This window comes from Salmo salar, chromosome 18 (assembly GCF_965601325.2).
Source record: "Salmo salar chromosome 18, fSalSal1, whole genome shotgun sequence".
In the NCBI taxonomy this organism is placed as follows: Eukaryota; Metazoa; Chordata; class Actinopteri; order Salmoniformes; family Salmonidae; genus Salmo; species Salmo salar.
Genome location: NC_138308.1, coordinates 9,700,010 through 9,719,508, shown reverse-complemented (window position 1 = coordinate 9,719,508; position 19,499 = coordinate 9,700,010). Strand labels below are relative to the sequence as shown.

Here is a 19,499-nt window from a genome sequence, read left to right as displayed (position 1 = left end):
AGTTTTTTGCTTTAGCACTACACATGTAATTCAATTGATCAACTCATCATCAAGCTTTGATGATTTTGAATCAGGTGTAGTGCTAAGGCAAAAACTAAAATGTGCATCCCTTTGGATCCCCAGGACCAAGTAAACATTTTTTTTTTAAAAACACTGTTACAGCACTGGACTGGCTTGAGTACATACGGTACCTGCTGCATACTACTTGGGGAACTGGTCAGAGTAATAGACTAGTGTCCTCATCTCTCCAAACCACCTCTGATCTATATTAAGACTAGCCTTTTTTTGTTGTTGAAAGGCTAGGTGTGTTTGGCTTAGCCTAAATTGACTGGTTTTCATGGGGCTGCATTTAGAGAAGTGTTGTACAGCATATTATGATCTTAATTAAAGGGTTAACCTTCCTCTAGATTCCATGCGGTGCTCATCAGCGACTGCCTTACACCTGCAGTTCTCCCTGACTCTGCCGTAGCCACGTTTTTTACCCTCTGTTCCACATGAAATAATGTATTAAAGCTCCTCAACAACTGCCTTTAGAAAAAGCCCAAGCAGCAGATATGCGGAGGAATGGCAAGTCAACGGGGAGGTGTGGAAGTGTTAACCCTGCTGACAAAAAACACCTCCAAACTAGAGGACGGAGTCTCACACTTAGGCTACCGGCAATGAAATGCAACGCTCCAACTGTCTGAAAAGCTCAAAAAGATGAAAATAACAGCTTTATTTACACTAGATGTTCTTGAAATGAGAGTTAAGAGACTTATTTCCCAACAAAAAAAAAACATAATACCCTCAACGAAAGGCCAACAGAATACAAATTCTCTCAACTACTGTACTATAAGAGGCTGGATGGACAAAGGCTAAACTAAGCTAATGGAGCGTGCGTGTGTTTCTAACCTTTACCACTTCCAACAAAGCTAAGAACATTATCTCATTGCCCAACAATGATTGCAGACTGTTTATAGTGCAGAGACATCCTCTATTGTCGTCAGTGATAGAGCAAATTATTATAGGTGCATATTTGAGTTAGCCTAGCCTACATTTGGCTGGACTACGTACAGTTCAGGTTATCGGTCAGCCTGGCCAAGAGAGCCTGAAGGTCTGGGTGACCTTTTTACCTCAGGGTCAGGCTATGTGACATCTCTTTGACCCAAAAGAAACAGCCTTCACTGCTCTTTCTCCATCTGACTACTCTGAAGTTCTAGCTTCCCTCTCGATAAAACCTTACACTTGCCGCCCATTTTATTATCGATTGATTTGTTATCAACAAACACACTAAGACAAACAGCATTGCTCAATAGATCTGTACTCAAGTTAGAGAGACTGGAGAGTTTAAACTAGTTGAGATGTGAATTTACAGTTCGAAGACTAGTTTCATTAATCAACCACAGCATAGATGCCATTCTTTTCGCATGTAGTCCTACACAGCAACTGACCCCATCTGTCATATAAGCCTACACACTTGCTTAAGTCTCCATCCAACCAATGCAAATGTCCACATCACCCCACACACATAACCCAGAATGACCCTCTCCCACACACACAATCAAGAGTTTATTATTTTATTCTATGAAAGTCAGTCGTATAATGGCTAAACTCTTTAGCTTTTTCGAAACAAACGGCAGGCCTATTTGTTATTACTAGGCTACATGTTTCTACGCACTGCTGAAATTTATGGTAATTCAAACATCACTAAATACCTTTTAAACCCATAAAATGCCATTTTCAAAAGCCGAAGTTGATTCAAATGCACACAAATTGACAATGGAGTCCATTCGTAGCCGAGGCGAAGAGCAACATTTGAAAGGCCATGTGAGGCAGAACAGCTGAGCAGCAGATGTGTGTCGACATGAATGCTTGAATAGAGCATCTGATTTGCATGTGGCAGTATATGCTAGTCAGTCTATGGAGCGGTGGAGGCCTAACTCTGACGCTTACTCTCCACACTTGAGCTCAGCGGGCCTGTTTGTTCAGGCCATCCCAGACCTGCCTGCTCCCTTTCAAAACAGAGCGTAAATTCCCCATGCATGCCATTCCAATCGGATTAAATCAGCATTCAGGAGTTGGAGAGGATCACAAGAATTGAGTGTCAGTCAGTGGCTCCCGCTCCTCTCCCTTTCCCTCCCCCTGGACTGAGTCTCTGGACTGACTCCTCTACAAACACAGAGTCAACTCTATAGAGGCTTGCCCTTCTCACAGCCAGACAGAGGGTGGTTCACATTCCCTCCCCTTGTGTAACCCCCCATTCTCATCATCACACTGCATGCCCTCTCACTCCTCACACACTTTCCTCCTCCACACACACTCAACGTATGTGATCGTAATCCCAAACAACACTCGCCAGTGTCAGAGGCTGGCACCAAGACAGCATTGAATGAGCTGTATTCCGCCATAAGCAAACAAGAAAACCCTCACCCAGAGGCGGCACTCCTAACAGCCGGGGACTTTAATGCAGAGAAACCTAAATCCGTTTTACCAAATTTCTATCAGCATGTTAAATGTGCAACCAGAGGAAAAAGAACTCTGGACCACCTGTACTCCACACACAGAGACGCATACAAAGCTCTCCCTCGCCCTCCATTTGGCAAATCTGACCATAATTCTATCCTCCTGATTTCTGTTTACAAGCAACAATTTAAGCAGGAAGCACCAGTGACTAGATCAATAAAAAAAAGTGGTCAGAAAAAGCAGATGCTAAGCTCTAGCACAGACTTGAATATGTTCCGGGACTCCTCCGTACACCACATCATTTTTTACATTTACATTTTAGTCATTTAGCAGATGCTCTTATCCAGAGCGACTTACATTTCATACATTTCATTATTTTATTTTTTTCCGTCCTGGCCCCCCGTGGGAATCTAACCCTCAACCCTGGCGTTGCAAGCACCATGCGTTGCAAACACCATGCTCTACCAACTGAGCTACAGGGAAGCCAATGACATCAGTCATTGGCTTCATCAATAAGTGCATCGATGACGTCATCCCCACAGTGACCGTACGTACATACCACAACCAGAAGCAATGGATTACAGGCAGCATTCGCACGGAGCTAAAGGCTAGAGCTGCTGCTTTCAAGGAGCCCGGAAGCTTATTAGAAATCCCATTGTGCCATCTTACGAACCATCAAACAGGCAAAGCTTCAATACAGGACTAAGATCGAATCGTACTACACCGGCTCTGACGCTCGGCATATGTGGCAGGGCTTGCAAACCATTACAGACTACAAGGGAAAAGACACAGCCGAGCTGCCCAGTGGCATGAGCCTACCAGACGAGCTAAACTACTTCTATGCTCGCTTCGAGGCAAATAACACTAAAACATGCATGAGAGCACCAGCTGTTCCGGAAGACTGTGTGATCACGCTCTCCACAGCCGATGTGAGTAAGACCTTTAAACAGGTCAAAATTCTCAAGTCCGCAGGGCCAGACTGATTACCAGGACATGTACTCCGAGCATGCGCTGACCAACTGGCAAGTGACTTACACATATTATGCAATCTCCATTGCACTCCACACTGCCCTTTCCCACCTGGACAAAAGGAAAACCTATGTGAGAATGCTATTCACTGACTACACCATAGTGCCCTAAAAGCTCATCAATAAGCTAAGGACCCTGGGACTAAACACCTCCCTCTGCAACTGGATCCTGCACTTCCTGACAGGCCGCCACCAGGTGATAAGGGTAGGTAACAACACATCCGCCACGCTGATCCTCAACACGGGGGCCCCTCAGGGGTGCGTGCTCAGTCCCCTCCTGTACTCCCTGTTCACTCAGGACTGCATGGCCAGGCACGACTCCAACACCATCATTAAGTTTGCCGACGACACAACAGTGGTAGGCCTGATCACTGACAACGATGAGACAGCCTATAAGGAGGTGGTCAGAGACCTGGCCATGTGGTGCAAGGACAACAACCTCTCCCTCAAAGTGATCAAGACAAAGTAAATGATTGTGGACTACAGGAAAAAGAGGACCGAGCACACCCCCATTCTCATCAAGAGGGGCTGCAGTGGAGCAGGTTGAGAGCTTCAAGTTTCTTGGTGTCCACATCAACAAACTAACATGTTCCAAGCACACCAAGACAGTCGTGAAGAGGGCACGACAAAGCCTATTCCCTATTTCCTCAGGAGACTGAAAATATTTGGCATGGGTCCTCAGATCCTCAAAAAGGTTCTACAGCTGCACCATCGAGAGCATCCTGGCTGGTTGCATCATTGCCTGGTATGGCAACTGCTCAGCCTCCGACCGCAAGGCACTACAGAGGGTAGTGCGAACGGCCCAGTACATCACTGGGGCCAAGCTTCCCGCCATCCAGGACCTCTATACCAGGCGGTGTCAAAGGAAGGCCCTAAAAATTGTCAAAGACCCCAGCCACCCTAGTCATAGACTGTTCTCTCTGCAACTGCACGGCAAACAGCACTGGAGCGCCAAGTCTAGGTCCAAGATGCTTCTAAACAGCTTCTACCTCCAAGAAATAAGACTCCTGAATATCTAGTCAAATGGCTACCCAGAATATTTGCAGTGCCCCTCACATCCCCTCTTTACACCACTGCTACACTCTGTTGTCATCTATGCATAGTCACTTTAATAACTCTACCTACATGTACATACTACATCAAATAACCGGTGCCCCCACACATTGACTCTGTATTGGTACCACCCTGTATATAGTCTCACTATTGTTATTTCACTGCTGCTCTTTAATTACTTGTTACTTTTATCTCTTATCTGTATTTTTTGAAACTGCATTGTTGGTTAGGGGCTCGTTAGTAAGCATTTCACTGTAAGGTGTAACCTGTTGAATTTGTCGCATGTGACTAATAAAATGTTATTTGAATCAGGATTAAAATGCTAGGTATTACAGAAATATCTTTGAAAGAACAATTAGTGACGGCAAGCATGAAAGTTTAGTGGGGTGGTGTGTTCGATTAATTTGTCAACGAGAACCTTGGAAGGACTGAGAAGCTCAGTTCTGGTGAGTTTTTAAAAGGACATTCTACTCCAAAATGAATTAAAATGGCCCTCGCTACATATTCGTTGCCAAACCCACTGGCTCCAGGTTATATCTATAAGTCTGTGCTAGGTAAAGCCCCGCCTTATCTCAGCTCACTGGTCACCATAGTAACACCTACCCGTAGCACGCGCTACAGCAGGTATATTTCACTGGTCAACGTGAAACGTTTGTTTTCGAGATGATAGTTTCCGGATTCGACCATATTAATGACCTAAGGCTCGTATTTCTGTGTGTTTATTATATTATAATTAAGTCTATGATTTGATAGAGCAGTCTGACTGAGCGGTGGTAGGCACCAGCAGGCTCGTAAGCATTCATTCAAACAGCACTTTCGTGCGTTTTGCCAGCAGCTTTTCGCAATGCTTCAAGCATTGCACTGTTTATGACTTCAAGCCTATCAACTCCCAGGATTAGGCTGGTGTAACCGATGTGAAATGGCTAGCTAGTTAGCAGGGTGCGCGCTAATAGCGTTTCAAACGTCACTCGCTCTGAGACTTGGAGTAGTTGTTCCCCTTGCTCTGCATGGGTAACGCTGCTTCGAGGATGGCTGTTGTCGATGTGTTCCTGGTTCGAGCCCAGGTAGGAGCGAGGAGAGGGACGGAAGCTATACTGTTACACTGGCAATACTAAAGTGCCTATAAGAACATCCAATAGTCAAAGGTATATGAAATACAAATCGTATAGAGAGAAATAGTCCTATAATAACTACAACCTAAAACTTCTTACCTGGGAATATTGAAGACTCATGTTAAAAGGAACCACCAGCTTTCATATGTTCTCATGTTCTGCGCAAGGAACTTAAACGTTAGCTTTCTTACATGGCACTTATTGCACTTTTACTTTCTTATCCAACACTTTGTTTTTGCATTATTTAAACCAAATTGAACATGTTTCATTATTTATTTGAGGCTAAATTTATTTTATTGATGTATTATATTAAGTTAAAATAAGTGTTCATTCAGTATTCTTGTAATTGTCAAAAAATAATGGTAAAAAATTAATAAAATAATAATAAAAACAAAATCGGCCGATTAATCGGCACCAGATTTTTTTGGTCCTCCAATAATCGGTATCGGCGCTGAAAAATCATAATCGGTCGACCTCTAATCCCTATTCATTTCATATGATCACTGCGGCCCTAGTAAAAGATTTGTCATACCACTTAACATCTATTACCTTTTAATGTGGCATTGGCATAAACACAAAACAGTCATGAGGCTTTCATCTGATTGTCAATCACTTCCCATGCTACCCTTGAACAGTCGTCCACTCACAAAATAATTCCAGCATCCAAACAGTGCACTGTGCAGCCGCAATTTGATGAATTAAAAAGACACAGCGGTCATAAAACACCTACACATGTACTGTAATGAAATGCTGAGATTGTCATTAGGCCTACATTTGTAGCCTGAATAGGTGCGTCCAATGCTGCGCCTCGGTCTCTGCCACTCATCTCCGCCTTGGCAAAAGGTAAGTGTTCTCCTCTAACCATAACGCAATTTGGAGCGTATATCACTGGATTTTAAGTCAATTCACACATTTTTCATGCGGTAATGTTAAATAATGGTCTAATAGCCTACAGCTTTCTTGCTATTTTGTGTTAATTATTGTGAGTCTCAGTTTTAATGGTATGGTGCACCCACACTATTTCTTCTGCCAGGACCATATTTTCTGCACTTACTTTTACTCATGAGTGCAAGTGACTGATCTTGGTAGCTGTCTCTTAGCCTGGTCCCAGATCTGTTTGTGCTGTCTTGCTAACTCCTATGTTCAGAGTCAATGGCCATTGTCAATAACTGTTGGCAAGACAGCACAAATAGATGGCTGTCCTGTGCTTTGCTGTATTAGGGCAGCCAAAGCCAGTCGAGCCGAGGGAGGGAAGGAAGGAGGACACCAACAGGGAAGACCTGCTCTGTGACAGGCCAAGTGGCAGCACGCCTCTCTGAAGGCGGCCACACGCTGTTGACATGAGGAAGGGGAGTAAACAGTGCTGAGTCAGGAATGTGGAACCATCCTCCTCTCTCCCCCCTCTCTCCCACATGGGAACATTCTCAGAAGAAGTCTGTCTCCTCCCCCTAGTTCCAGTAAAGTCGAGCCTGCCCAGGACGACTTTTGCGGTGATAAGACAATCCTCTCCTGACACAATATTGAAAAACCGAATCTATGCATAAGAAAGCAGCAGGCCACTACACATAATACCCCCCCCAACTCCACACCTCCCAAACATTTCCATTGTCTGGCAGGCTAAGAAAACAACACTGAACATGACAGGTGGCAATAGGCCAACAGGGATCTGAACGCAATGGAGTCAGTTTTCATAATAGGCACGTGAACTAACAGACTTATCTCAAGGAATCTGAGTCTGTGACATACATGTGTTGTTCAAAGAATTTTGGGAGTCTCTCCATCCCAAAACAACATGTTGCTTTTCACAGTGAACTATCTATGCTCAGATAAAGATAGACCAAGGGCTACCTTTGTGTTTGTATCAAAGAATCTCTATGCCAGCCTTTAGAGTTTCATTTTACTCATATGTTCCCAGCAATCCAACACACATTTGAACACATTTCTTTGACCCAAATGAGTTTGACTCAATGGAATGGTCATCCGGCAGAAGAGAAGCCTATAAGGGGTAACTTTAGCTCGGGTTCATACCAATTTCACTTTCTCCAACATCCTTCCTCCCAACTTAATAACAGGAACAAATACAATCTGACTACAAACGTTCACTGTGCCATAACGGCACCAAATAAAAATCTGTCAATGATTACGTAGTAATTAACAAATGGTTCACACGCAAACAGACACACCTTCAAAAAGGCACGCAAAGGAGCACACACGTGAACAATCAATCACACACGGTCACTCAAAACATTGCAATATACCATGACACAAGTGCCATCAATATAAATATTTATTTACATGTGACCGATCACAATATTAACCAGGGAAACAGAAGCAAAAATGTAATCATGAGTATTTGATTAAAATCAGAAGAAAATGCAGAAGCAGCTTGTAAGGAATATCAAAAAAAGCATACACCATACACAGAGTGCAAGAAAATTGTGTCCGATTTTGCAGGTTAGGCCAATGGTTAATTTATCGTATAAAATGTACGATCGAAAAAAATAGATTGTATTGGTGATAAAGGCAAATAGTGCAACAACAAAAAATGTCAATAAAAGTTATATAAAAAGATGATTCCCATGAAGCCAAAAAAAAACAAGCGTGGATTTATGAATATTCCTAACCTGCAAAATGATTCCTCCATATAATATCAGCGATACTCATTGGTGGGCCACCAGCAAGGTGTGGTTTACCTTTGTCATGATCAGTCCTTATCATATCCATTAAGGAATTCTCCAAAGAGTGCAAGCTAAATGCATCAAAGGGCCGATTCCGGTCCTGCAAGAGAAGAGGGGTCAGAGGTTAGTCATCTTATCTCAGTTGGTTATCAAAGTACAGCACAACAACATCACTACTATTGGACACTGAAAGTTATTTAAGACTAGCTTGGAGATAACAGCGATTTTATTTTGATGACTTGTGAGAGGATAAGGAACACTCATCATCCACACAGATTCACAAAAACATTCAACAAATGGATATGATTGTAAGTTCAGAAGTGACCCTGATAAGGGGAGAGCAGGGTTTCAACTAAATGAGGGCCTCTTACAACTCTCATGCCCAAGTCAAAGAAGACAATCATAGACCATACTGACTGATATTACACAGCATAAACCATGGGAAACTCGCAGACTTGTGTTGGTCTGATAGGAATGTAAATAGCAGAGGATTTCAAGAGTAGGGACACACCTAGAAAATCAAGAGTAAATGAAACTAGTGCCAAGAATGTTGTGGTTTGTGAGTGTGCTCTTTCCTCAAAAACACTCTGGAGTGGGCTATTTTGAAGTTAGCAGTATGTGTGACGAGTCAGTTGATTCAGTTCTCCTGGCTAGCTGACCTGCCATGTGACCACCCTCTGAACTAGAGTCCTGCATTGGATCGGGTACCCAGGGTTCCCTGCGGTTAACCAGCAAAAAAATATAAAAAAATTTATAAAAAAATTATATAAAAAAAATTAAAAAAAACAATATCAAAAATTATATATATATTATATATATATATAAAAATCAGTTGGCGTGTGGAATGAAAACATTCTTTCAACCCGTGGGTCGGATCACGGTTAAGAACAATTATATTGCGGGGCGGAAACGCTTTAAATCATTATAAATTGTATTATTTCACAAACTTAAAAGCTTGTTGTGTTGCAAATTACATTCTGTGACTGGTGAGGCAGACATCTAGGCTACCAGCCACACATGCAGTGGATCAGGGAACTGTCCTTTATTTGTGTGGTGCTGAAACATATATGTATCATCCCCCACGTGATAACTGGTTGCCAAGTGTACTTTCCCTGGCTAGCCTGGCTCACGCGAAAATGTCTCACGTAGGCCTAACCAGAGAAATAGGAAAAACACCATAGTGAAATTTCCAATTTTGGTTCAGAAGGATTTGAGTCATTGTGGACAAGGACAACAACCCGGTAGATGGATACACAGCCAGCAAAAAGTGCAAGCAGGTATTTGTTTATGATAGGCTAATACAGTTTATTATCAGTTAACCCACAAAAGTCTAAGCCGGGGGGGGGGGGGGGGGTATTCTGAGTGCTTTTTCCAGCCTGTAGCATGTCACAAATGCTTCACAATTGATTTCTTAAAAATGGCAGGTTATAGTAATAATAATAAATAATATAATACCCTAAATATTTTCATTCCTTCTTTTTAAGTTACACGGTTTAAATGTCACATGCACAAGTACAGTGGACATGCAGTTCTTGCAAACTCAAAACACAACAATAATCAATAAAAATCTATTTCCAGAAGAAGAAAAAAAAAAAGAAATAAGAATAGTAAATATGAAATATACAATAAAGTATGCATACTATGTACAGGAAATATTTAAAAAGTCAGTTCCAATACCATATGTACATGTGCAGGGATACTGGAGTGATGAAGGTAGATACAGTTGAAGTCAGAAGTTTACATACACCTTAGCCAAATACATTTAAACTCAGTTTTTCACAATTCCTGACATTTAATCCTAGTAACAATTCCCTGTGTCTTAGGTCAGTTAGGATCACCACTTTATTTTAAGAATGTGAATTGTCAAAATAGTAGAAGAGAGAATTATTTATTTCAGCTTTTATTTCTTTCATCAAATTCCCAGTGGGTCAGAAGTTTACATACACTCAATTAGTATTTGGTAGCATTGCCTTTAAATTGTTTAACTTGGGTCAAACATTACGGGTAGCCTTCCACAAGCTTCCCACAATAAGTTGGGTGAATTTTGGGCCATTCCTCCTGACAGAGCTGGTGTAACTGAGTCAGGTTTGTAAGCCTCCTTGCTCGCACACGCATTTTCAGTTATGCCCACAACTTTTATGTAGGTTTGAGGTCAGGGCTTTGTGATGGCCACTCCAATACCTTGACTTTGTTGTCCTTAGGCCATTTTGCCACAACTTTGGAAGTATGCTTGGGGTCATTGTCCATTTGGAAGACCCATTTGCGACCAAGCTTTAACTTCCTGACTGATGTCTTGAGATGTTGCTTCAATATATCCACATAATTTTCCTTCCTCATGATGCCACCTATTTTGTGAAGTGCACTCGTCCCTCCTGCAGCAAAGCACCCCCACAACATGATGCCACCCCCGTGCTTCACGGTTGGGATGGTGTTCCTTGGTTTGCAAGCCTCCCCCTTTTTTCTCCAAACATAACGATGGTTATTATGGCCAAACAGTTCCATTTTTGTTTCATCAGACCAGAGGAAATTCTTCCAAAAAGTACGATCTTTGTCCCCATGTGCAGTTGCAAACCGTAGTCTGGCTTTTTTATGGCGGTTTTGGAGCAGTGGCTTCTTCCTTGCTGAGCGGCCTTTCAGGTTTGGTTGGATATAGAACTCGTTTTACTGTGGATATAGATATTTTGTACCTGTTTCCTCCAGCATCTTTCCAGGGTCCTTTGCTGTTGTTCTGGGATTGATTTGCACTTGTCGCACCAAAGTACATTCATCTCTAGGAGACAGAATGTGTCTCCTTCCTGAGTGGTATGACGGCTGCGTGGTCCCATGGTGTTTATACTTGCGTAATATTGTTTGTACAGATGAACGTGGTACCTTCAGGCATTTGGAAATTGCTCCCAAGGATGAACTAGACTTGTGGAGGTCTGCAATTTTTTCTGAGGTCTAGGCTGATTTCTTTTAATTTTCCCATGATGTCAAGCAAAGAGGCACTGAGTTTAAAGGTAGGCGTTGAAGTACATCCACAGGTACATCTCCAATTGACTCAAATGATGTAAATTAGCCTATCAGAAGCTTCTAAAGCCATGACATCATTTTCTGTAATTTTCCAAGCTGTTTAAAGGCACAGTCAATTTAGTGTATGTAAACTTCTGACCCACTAGAATTGTGTTACAGTGAATTACAAGTGAAATAATCTGTCTGTAAACAGTTGTTGGAAAAATGACTTGTGTCATGCAAAGTAGATGTCCTAACCGACTTGCCAAAACTATAGTTTGTTAACAAGAAATGTGTGGAGTGGTTGAAAAATGAGTTTTAATGGCTCCAACCTAAGTGTATGTAAACTTCCGACTTCAACTGTATGCAGTGCCTTAGACCACTGTGCCACTCGGGTGCCCCAGTAGAATCAGTCCATCATATTCTACTCAATAGGTGCTATAAAGGCTACATTCATCTGATCTGAATCAAAGTTCATAGCGAGTTGGAGGAGAGAAGGGCATTGAGGAGTTCGCTCCGTATGGATTTCTGCCTATAAAGTTTAGAGCCATTTGGTATATATTTTGGCCCAGACTACAGAGCTGATTTAGTGAGCTTATTCTGGCCCACTTCCTGGTACATTGATGGAGAGACTGTTCCAATACGGAGCCTGTGTCGATACTAGTGACCTTAGAATCAGAGACATTCTAGTAGATCATTTTTATCATAAAAGCTTTTTATCGTAGGCGAGTGAGTAAATCAGCAAGTGAGGGAATGACAGGGTGTAGGCAAGTAACGGAGTGACATACAGTGTGAGAGCAACAGAGGAGTTCAGGTTAGACCTAGCCCTTGGCAGCTGTGTCCTGTGAGTCCACTGCCCTAGCCGTGGGGCCACATTGTTTGCACAGCAGTGCTATTGTCGTGCATTTGGCTGAGCATTCAATAGCGTTATTCCCCCTCTCTGGATCCGGCACTGCCGTGGCAGATAAAAATCTGCCCACTTGGTACAAACGGTAAACACTTAAAATGCTGAGCTTTTCATTCCGCTCCCCTCTTTCTCCACCACCATACACTCTTCTGATCCTAAACACAGAGAGCGAGGGGAATCATTCACAGTCAGTGGGGGGTTCATTAGGCCGATAACAAACGCACATTTTACTTTTCCATAGCAAAACGTTTTGCTACGTTCTGCCTTAATGAATACAACCCTGAGGAGATACCCACCACCCATCACATCTCCTCTATCAGACCACTCCACTACTGCTTTTATTGTTGTGTTAATACACCACATAGGATATCCAGCATGTGGGATACAGACTACCTGCCATTGTACCTGCTTCCCATTCTCAAAATTGTCTCTATACATCTGACCCATAATCAGGATATGGCTCCCGAGTGGCGCAGCATCTCAGTGCAAGAAGCATCAATGCAGTCCCTATTTCGAATCCAGGCTGCATCACATTTGGCCGTGATTGGGAGTCCCATAGGGAGGTGCACAATTGCCCCAGCGTCGTGGGGTTTGGCCGGGGTAGGCCATTAGAAGGGCCATTTGACCAAGAAGGAGAGTGATGGAGTGCTGCATCAGATGACCTGGCCTCCACAATCACCCAACCGGAACCCATTTGAGAAGGTTTGGGATGAGTTAGACTGCGGAGTGAATGAAAAGCAGGTAACAAGTGCTCAGCATGTGTGTGGGAACTAGTTCAAGACTGTTGGAAAAGCATTCCAGGTAAAGCTGGTTGAGAGAATGCCAAGAACGTGCAAAGCTGTCATCACAGCAAAGGGTAGCTACTTTGAGGAATCTCAAATATATTTAGATTTGTTTAACAATTTTTTTCTCCATACGTGTTATTTCATAGTGTTGAGGTCTTCACTATTATTCTATAATGTAGAAAATAGTAAAAAAATAAAGAAAAACCCTTGAATGAGTAGGTGTGTCCAAACTTTTGACTGGTACTGTGCATATAAAATTGGGATTCTTATTATTTTTTTTTATATACAGATCTACTACACATTTTCAAAGTGAAAGAAAATGATTTAAAAATGACATTTTCCAAATAACAAAAGAATTTTAAAAAAGTGCAGGACGCAGCCTGACGCAGCCTACGAGCCAGGACGCAGCCGGAGATCCTCTGGCAGGACACTGTTGACCATTGCCAAAGTCTAGGTTGAAAATGAAAGGAGACATGGCAAATGCCCTTTGGGCCCCTAGAATCAGGCTTGCAGATTCAGAGGCTGTTTTTAAAACCCTGCTGAATACTTTTATAAAGATGCTTTTAATGTATGTTTTCAATTATCTTTTTTCATTCTCCTCCCTCCGGTCTTTGTTTCTTCATTAGTACTTTTATTTTATGATGTGAAGCACATAGTTACTTGTAATGAAAAAGCTATAGAAAAGAAAGTTTTTTTGGGGGGGGGGGGATTGCGTATGTCTTCACACCCCGGAGTTAATACTTGGTGGAAGCACCTTTGGCAGCAATCACAGCTGTGAATCACCATCTTATGGTTTGACAGAAATACTTTCCCCAAAACCTTCTCAATTAAAATGTTAACTGCAAAGTAAGCTTACCTGGTAGAAGTACAGTTGAAGTCAGAAGTTTCCAAATACCTTAGCCAAATACATTTAAAAACTCAATTTTTCACAATTCCTGACATTTAATCCTAGTAAAAACTCCCTGTCTTAGGTCCGTTAGGATCACCACCTTATTTTAAATATGTGAAATGTCAGAATAATAGTAGAGAATGATTTATTTCAGCTTTTATTTCTTTCATCACATTCCCAGTGGGTCAGAAATTATACACACACAATTAGTATTTGGTAGCATTGCCTTTAAATTGTTTAACTTGGGTCAAACATTTTGGGTAGCCTTCCACAAGCTTCCAACAATAAGTTGGGTGAATTTTGGCCGACTCCTCCTGACAGAGCTGGTGTAACTGAGTCAGGTTTGTAGGCCTTCTTGCTCGCACACACATTTTTCAGTTGTGCCCCACACATTTTCTATAGGATTGAGGTCAGGGCTTTGTGATGGCCACTCCAATACCTTGACTTTGTTGTCCTTAAGCCATTTTGCCACAACTTTGGAAGTATGCTTGGGGTCATTGTCCATTTGGAAGACCCATTTGCAACCAAGCTTTAACTTCCTGACTGATGTCTTCAGATGTTGCTTCAATCTATCCACATAATTTTCCGGCCTCATGATGCCATCTATTTTGTGAAGTGCACCAGTCCCTCCTGCAGCAAAGCACCACCACAACATGATGCTACTACCCCTGTGCTTCACGGTTGGGATGGTGTTCTTTGGCTTGCAAGCCTCACCCTTTTTCCTCAAAACATAACGATGGTCATTATAGCCAAACAGTTCTATTTTTGTTTCATCAGACCAGAGGACATTTCTCCAAAAAGTACGATCTTTGTCCCCATGTGCAGTTGCAAACCGTTTTCCGGCTTTTTTATGGGGGTTTTGGAGCAGTGGCTTCTTCCTTGCTGAGCGGCCTTTCAGGTTATGTCAATATAGGACTCATTTTACTGTGGATATAGATACTTTTGTACCCATTTCCTCCAGCATCTTCACAAGGTCCTTTGCTGTTGTTCTGGGATTGATTTGCACTTCTTGCACCAAAGTACGTTCATCTCTAGGAGACAGAACGCGTCTCCCTCCTAAGCGGTATGCTGGCTGCGTGGTCCCATGGTGTTTATACTTGCGTACTATTGTTTGTACAGATGAACGTGGTACCTTCAGGCATTTGGAAATTGCTCCCAAGGATGAACCAGACTTGTGGAGATCTACAATTTATTTTCTGTGGTCTTGGCTGATTTCTTTAGATTTTCCATGATGTCAAGCAAAGAGGCAATGAGTTTGAAGGTAGGCCTTGAAATACATCCACAGGTACACCTCCAATTGACTCAAATTATGTAAATTAGCCTATCAGAAGCTTCTAAAGCCATGACATCATTTTCTGGAATTTTCCAAATCTGTTTAAAAGGCACAGTCAACTTTGCGTATGTAAACTTCTGACCCACTGGAATTGTGATACATTGAATTATAAGTGAAATAATCTGTCTGTAAACAATTGTTGGAAATAAAATGTGTGTGCACAAAATAATGTCCTAACCAACTTGCCAAAACTAGTTTGTTAACTTCTTCGGGCTAGGGGGAGTATTCGGAAGTTTGGATGAATGAGGTGCCCAAAGTAAACTGCCTGTTACTCAGGCCCAGAAGCTAGGATATGCATATGGATAGAAAACACTCTAAAGTTTACAAAACTGTTAAAATAATGTCTGTGAGTATAACAGAACTGATATGGCTGGCAAAAACCCAAGGACAATCCATCCAGATTGTTTTTTTCCCCCCAGCTCACCACTGATTACAATGGCTGGGAATGGGAATATAAAAGGAAGACCTCCCAGATTGCAGTTCCTAGGGCTTCCACTAGATGTCAGTCTTTAGAAAGAGTTTCAGGCTTCTTTCTTGAAAAATGAGCTAGAATTTGTAGTTTTTCTAAGTGGCTCCCATTTTGGCTGTAGTGTTTGTTGCGCATTACGGTGAGGGCGTGCACTTTGTTATTTATCTCCGGTAATGGTCTCCGGTATTCTCCGTCTTACATTTTATCGTTTATTTACATATTAGGGTACCTGAGGATTGATTAGGAACGTTGTTTGATATGTTTGGAAGAAGTTTATTGGTAACTTACAGGATTCATTTGTATGCTTTTGAACGAGGGAAACGGGTGGATTACTGAGTCAAGCACGCCAATGAAACTTACTTTTTTGGGATATAAAGAAGGGCTTCATCAAACAAAAGGACCATTTATTATGTAGCTGGGACCCTTGTGATTGCAACCAGATGAAGATCTTCAAAAAGGTAAGTGATTTATTTTAATTGCCATTTCTGACTTTTGTGATGCCTCTGCTTGGTTGGAAAATGTATGTAATGCTTGTGTGCGGGGCGCTGTCCTCAGATAATCGCATGGTGTGCTTTCGCCATAAAGCCTTTTTGAAATCTGACAGAGCGGCTGGATTAACAAGAAGTTAAGCTTTTAAATGATGTATGACACTTGTATTTTCATGAATGTTTAATATTACAATTTCTGTCATTTGAATTTCGCGCTCTGCAATTTCCCCGGATGTTGTCGAGATGGGACGCTAGCGTCCCAATGATCCGTAATAAGTTAACAAGAAGTTTGTGGAGTGGTTGAAAACGAGTTAATGGCTCCAACCTAAGTGTTTGTAAACTTCCGACTTCAACTGTATATCATGAGTAAGTATATCATTTGTATCTATTATTTGTTACTTGCAAACTTTGCCATGAAATGAGCAGCAGCAGTGCAGAACCGTCGCTAGACTGGCACATTAGACTGCACATTTCTCACTCGATAGTAGGCTTGGGTAGTATACCGGGGTATTTCAAAATAGCATGGGATAGTTTAAATATCCTCAATACCATTGATTTTTTTTTGTTGAAGTTTCTATGAATGTGAATATTTGTAGCTACATTTAAGTAAATATCTGCAGTCACCTTGTGCAATAAGTTAGGAGATAAAGAGTGCATACTTAATTTCACCTGTCACAATTTTTCATTATGAACCTGACTTGTAGTCTCCAGTCACGTGGTGTTTGTTTACAAGCGCACAAAAACAAGACACTGAAGCCTTTTAAGTCACTCACTGTTGTGCAGACAGGTGATCTAGCAACAGTGTGGAATTCACAACCAAATGTTTATCAGCTAGATATCTTACAACTATTAAGTGAACTGTCCAAAAAAAATGCAAAAAGGTTGTGCATTTGGTTTGCTAATTTAGCTAAAGTGGTCATCTTCTTCCAAAATCAAGTTTCACTTGGAAACAGCAGAGAATCCCCTCCAGGATCAAGAGCCTTGCAGTCTAATATGTATATTGTGTGTGCAGCAAACTGTAAAAAGCATTTTTGAGTTACTTGTATACCTTTGAGCTGGCACGTCTGTACTGCAAATACATTAGGTCAGAGATAGTATAAAATGTTTGCAATGCGCTCATTAGCATTTAGTTAGCATTCTCTATGGGATTTGACATGAACTTGTTGCATTGCTAATCTTCTAAATACAATAAGCACCCCTTGTGCTCAGTGCCGGTATTACCAAATATCCCGGTATGGCACAAGGTTGGTATGAAAACTGGATACCTCCCAAGCCTACTCGCTAAAATAATATCAAAATGATCAGAAATACAGTGTGGACAGTCATTTACAACATTAACAATGTCCACACTGTATTTCTGATCAATTCGATATTATTTTTATGGACAAAAGTGCTTTTCTTTAATAAAAAACAAGCAAATTTCTAAGTGACCCCAAACTTTTAAGTACAAGACAAAAGTTTGGATTTTTCTTTATTTTGACTATTTTCTACATTGTATAATAATAGTGAAGACACCAAAACTATGAAATAACACATATGGAAGCATGTAGCCCCCCCCCAAAAAAAAGTGTTAACAAATCTAAATATATATTTTTTGAGATTCTTCAAAGTAGCCACCCTTTGCCTTGATGACAGCTTTGCACTCTCTCAACCAGCTTCATAAGGTAGTCACCTGGAATACATTTCAATTAACAGGTATGCCTTGTTAAAAGTTCATTTGTGGAATTTATTTCCTTCTTAATGAGTTTGAGCCAATCAGTTGTGTTCTGACAAGGTAGGGGTGTTATACAGAATATAGCCCTATCTGGTAAAAGACCAAGTGCATATTATGGCAAGAACAGCTCAAATAAGTGAAGAGAAATTACAGTCCATCATTACTTTAAGACATGAAGGTTAGGCAACCCAGAAAAGGTAAAGAACTTTGAAAGTTGCTTCAAGTGCAGTCGCAAAAACCAAACTGTATGATGAACCTGGCTCTCATGAGGACCGCCACAGGAAAGGAAGACCCAGAGTTACCTCTACTACAGAGGATTTCATTAGAGTTAACTGCACCTCAGACTGAAGCCCAAATAAATGAGTCACAGACATCTCAACATCAACTGTTCAGAGGGGACTGCGTGAATCAGGCCTCCATGGTCGAATTGCTGCTAAGAAACCACGACTAAAAGGACACCAATAAGAAGAAGAGACTTGCTTGGGGCAAGAAACATGAGCATTTGACCGGTGGAAATCTGTCATTTGAGTCCAAATTTGAGATTTTTGGTTCAAACCTCCGTGTCTTTGTGAGACGCAGAGTAGGTGAACGGATGACTTCCGCATGTGTGGTTACCTCCGTGTAGCATGGAGTCGGTGTGATGGTGCTTTGCCAGAGACACTGTCAGTGATTTATTTAGAATTCAAGGCACACTTAACCAGCATGGCTACCACTGCATTCTGCAGCGATACGCCATCTGGCTTGCGCTTAGTGGGACAATCATTTGTTTTTCCAACAGGACAAGGACACAAAACACACCTCCAGACTGTAAAAGGGCTATTTGACCAAGATGGAGCGCTGCATCAGATAACCTGGCCTCCACAATCACATGACCTCAACCCAATTGAGATGGTTTGGGATGAGTTGGAACACAGAGTTAAGGAAAATCAGACAACAAGTGCTCAGCATATGTGGGAACTCCTTCAAGACTGTTGGAAAAGCATTCCTCATGATAGCTGGTTGAGAGAATACCAAGAGTGGGCAAAGCTGTCAAAGGGTGGCTACTTTGAACTCTCAAATATATTCTGATTTTGTTTAACACTTTTTTGCTTACTACCTGATTCCATATGTGATATTTCATAGTTTTCATGTCTTCACTATTATTCTGCAATGTAGAAAATAGTAAAAATAAAGAAAAACCCTTGAATGAGTAGGTGTTCAAACTTTTGACTGGTACTAATATAGATAGATATCCATCTATGACAATATTTGAGAACACAAGACAACTAATGAGAGATGACACCATTGCCTGCTAGTCACAGTGAACATTCTTCTGACACTGAATCCGTAAATGAGAGATACAGGGATCAGTAATTAGCAATCCCTAAGCTATGTCACAAATTCATATGTTTTCAGTGAAAAAAAACTCTCCAATAGCCATCTGTGAGTCCTATTTTGGACATTGTAGTTGCAATGATTTAGTAACTAGCTGTTCAGGATGTGGGAGACAAAAGTTATTCACAGAACAACAAGTACCATCAAGGAAAACTGTGCTGCAATGAGTTTAAAAGAAATGAAGTGAGCATTGTTAGCAGTGACAGCAATGCTGCGTTGCTTGTAACTCGTGATAA

At 41.5% G+C, this 19,499-nt stretch overlaps 1 protein-coding gene across 5 annotated transcripts in view; it reads right to left on the bottom strand.

The window, feature by feature from the left end:
- Positions 1-19,499, bottom strand: part of LOC106576796 (cytoplasmic polyadenylation element-binding protein 3) — a 68,530-nt gene that overhangs the window by 40,498 nt on the left and 8,533 nt on the right. For all 5 annotated transcript variants that reach the window (XM_082964704.1, XM_082964703.1, XM_082964705.1 and 2 more), the window contains one exon: positions 8,329-8,413. In XM_082964704.1, the coding sequence (XP_082820830.1) occupies positions 8,329-8,413 (85 nt within the window). The remainder of the gene's footprint in view (positions 1-8,328; positions 8,414-19,499) is intronic.